The sequence below is a fragment of the Penaeus monodon genome, chromosome 21 (genome assembly GCF_015228065.2).
Source record: "Penaeus monodon isolate SGIC_2016 chromosome 21, NSTDA_Pmon_1, whole genome shotgun sequence".
Taxonomy (NCBI): domain Eukaryota; kingdom Metazoa; phylum Arthropoda; class Malacostraca; order Decapoda; family Penaeidae; genus Penaeus; species Penaeus monodon.
Genome location: NC_051406.1, coordinates 37,963,305 through 37,964,427, shown reverse-complemented (window position 1 = coordinate 37,964,427; position 1,123 = coordinate 37,963,305). Strand labels below are relative to the sequence as shown.

The 1,123-nt window shown below is 35.2% G+C and overlaps 1 protein-coding gene across 1 annotated transcript in view; it reads left to right on the top strand.

Moving 5' to 3' along the window:
• The window catches only part of LOC119586458 (mitochondrial import inner membrane translocase subunit Tim23-like), a gene marked incomplete at its 5' end in the record, with an annotated part of 3,652 nt that extends 2,624 nt beyond the window's left edge, over nucleotides 1-1,028 (top strand). Inside the window, 1 exon segment of the mRNA XM_037935191.1 lies at nucleotides 66-1,028. Within this exon segment, the coding sequence (XP_037791119.1) occupies nucleotides 66-351 (286 nt within the window).
• Nucleotides 1,029-1,123: the final 95 nt, after the last annotated feature.

The window sequence follows — 1,123 nt, the reverse complement described above, 5'->3', positions numbered from 1 at the left end:
AGGAAACTATGTAGTTTAGTCATTAGAATGCCAGTATGCAATTAATACCCATATCTGCTCAACAGATTATTAAACTATGTTATGAAGAGAGGTGCAGCATCAGCCAACACACTAGGCGTTGTTGCATTCATGTACTCTGGCTTTGGGTGCTTGTTCTACTATGCCCGCGGGAGTCAGGAGGATGAAATCAACACCCTAGGTGCGGGTACTTTGACTGGGCTCCTCTACAAATCCACGGCTGGCCTGAGGAAATGCGCTATGGGAGGAGTCATTGGCTTAGCGGCATCAGCAGCCTACGTTGCTTTTTCATCGCGGGATAAATTGAAGGATCAGTACAATCAACGATTCTAAAAAAGATTTTAAAGTTTATGGAAAATTTACTTTTCGTCTGCATTAATGCTTGTTAGAGACTGTTATAGATATTTTTATTTAACTTGTACTTATAAGATGTGGTCAAGAGATAACTGGAATTTATGGTAGTCTAGTGCATCTAGACTGTTACCTGAATGAACATGTATTTTCCATCATAACATGAATACCACTAAGTTATTTTGGCTTAGAAGGGCGATGAAATTTGTCTTTAATATTGTTTTTTTTTTTTATGCTCAGTACATTGTCAATTGATGAGGAACATGATAGAGAGCCTATTTTTCTTTAGTTGATGTTTTATTTTTTAATTATTTTTGTTATTTGGGATCAGAAGGGAATTATTAGCAACAAATAAAACAAAGAAGGCTGGAGTATTTGCTCATCACGCCAGGGATCCTTATGTTCTTTGGCATAATATTATGGAAAGTGATAATTCCATATTATGACAAGTTTTTTCTCAGTGGTTGCAAACTGAGAATATATTTTGACTTTTTTTTTCACTCCTGGGCCAGGATATTGTAGGGACAAAAATTTATTCCATATTGTACAGAATGTATCTATACTTTCCATGTTAAAAATCGCCAGTTTATTGTAAATACATTACCAGGATTTTGTATGAATATAGAAAAAATCAAATAAAATAGAAAAATTGTAATTTAGCTAGTCTTGTTCCTATTCCCCCTATGTAGATACTTTGGGATTACACTTATTCCAATGACAGCTGATTTCTGTTCAGTCCCCTGGAGTTTTTTGT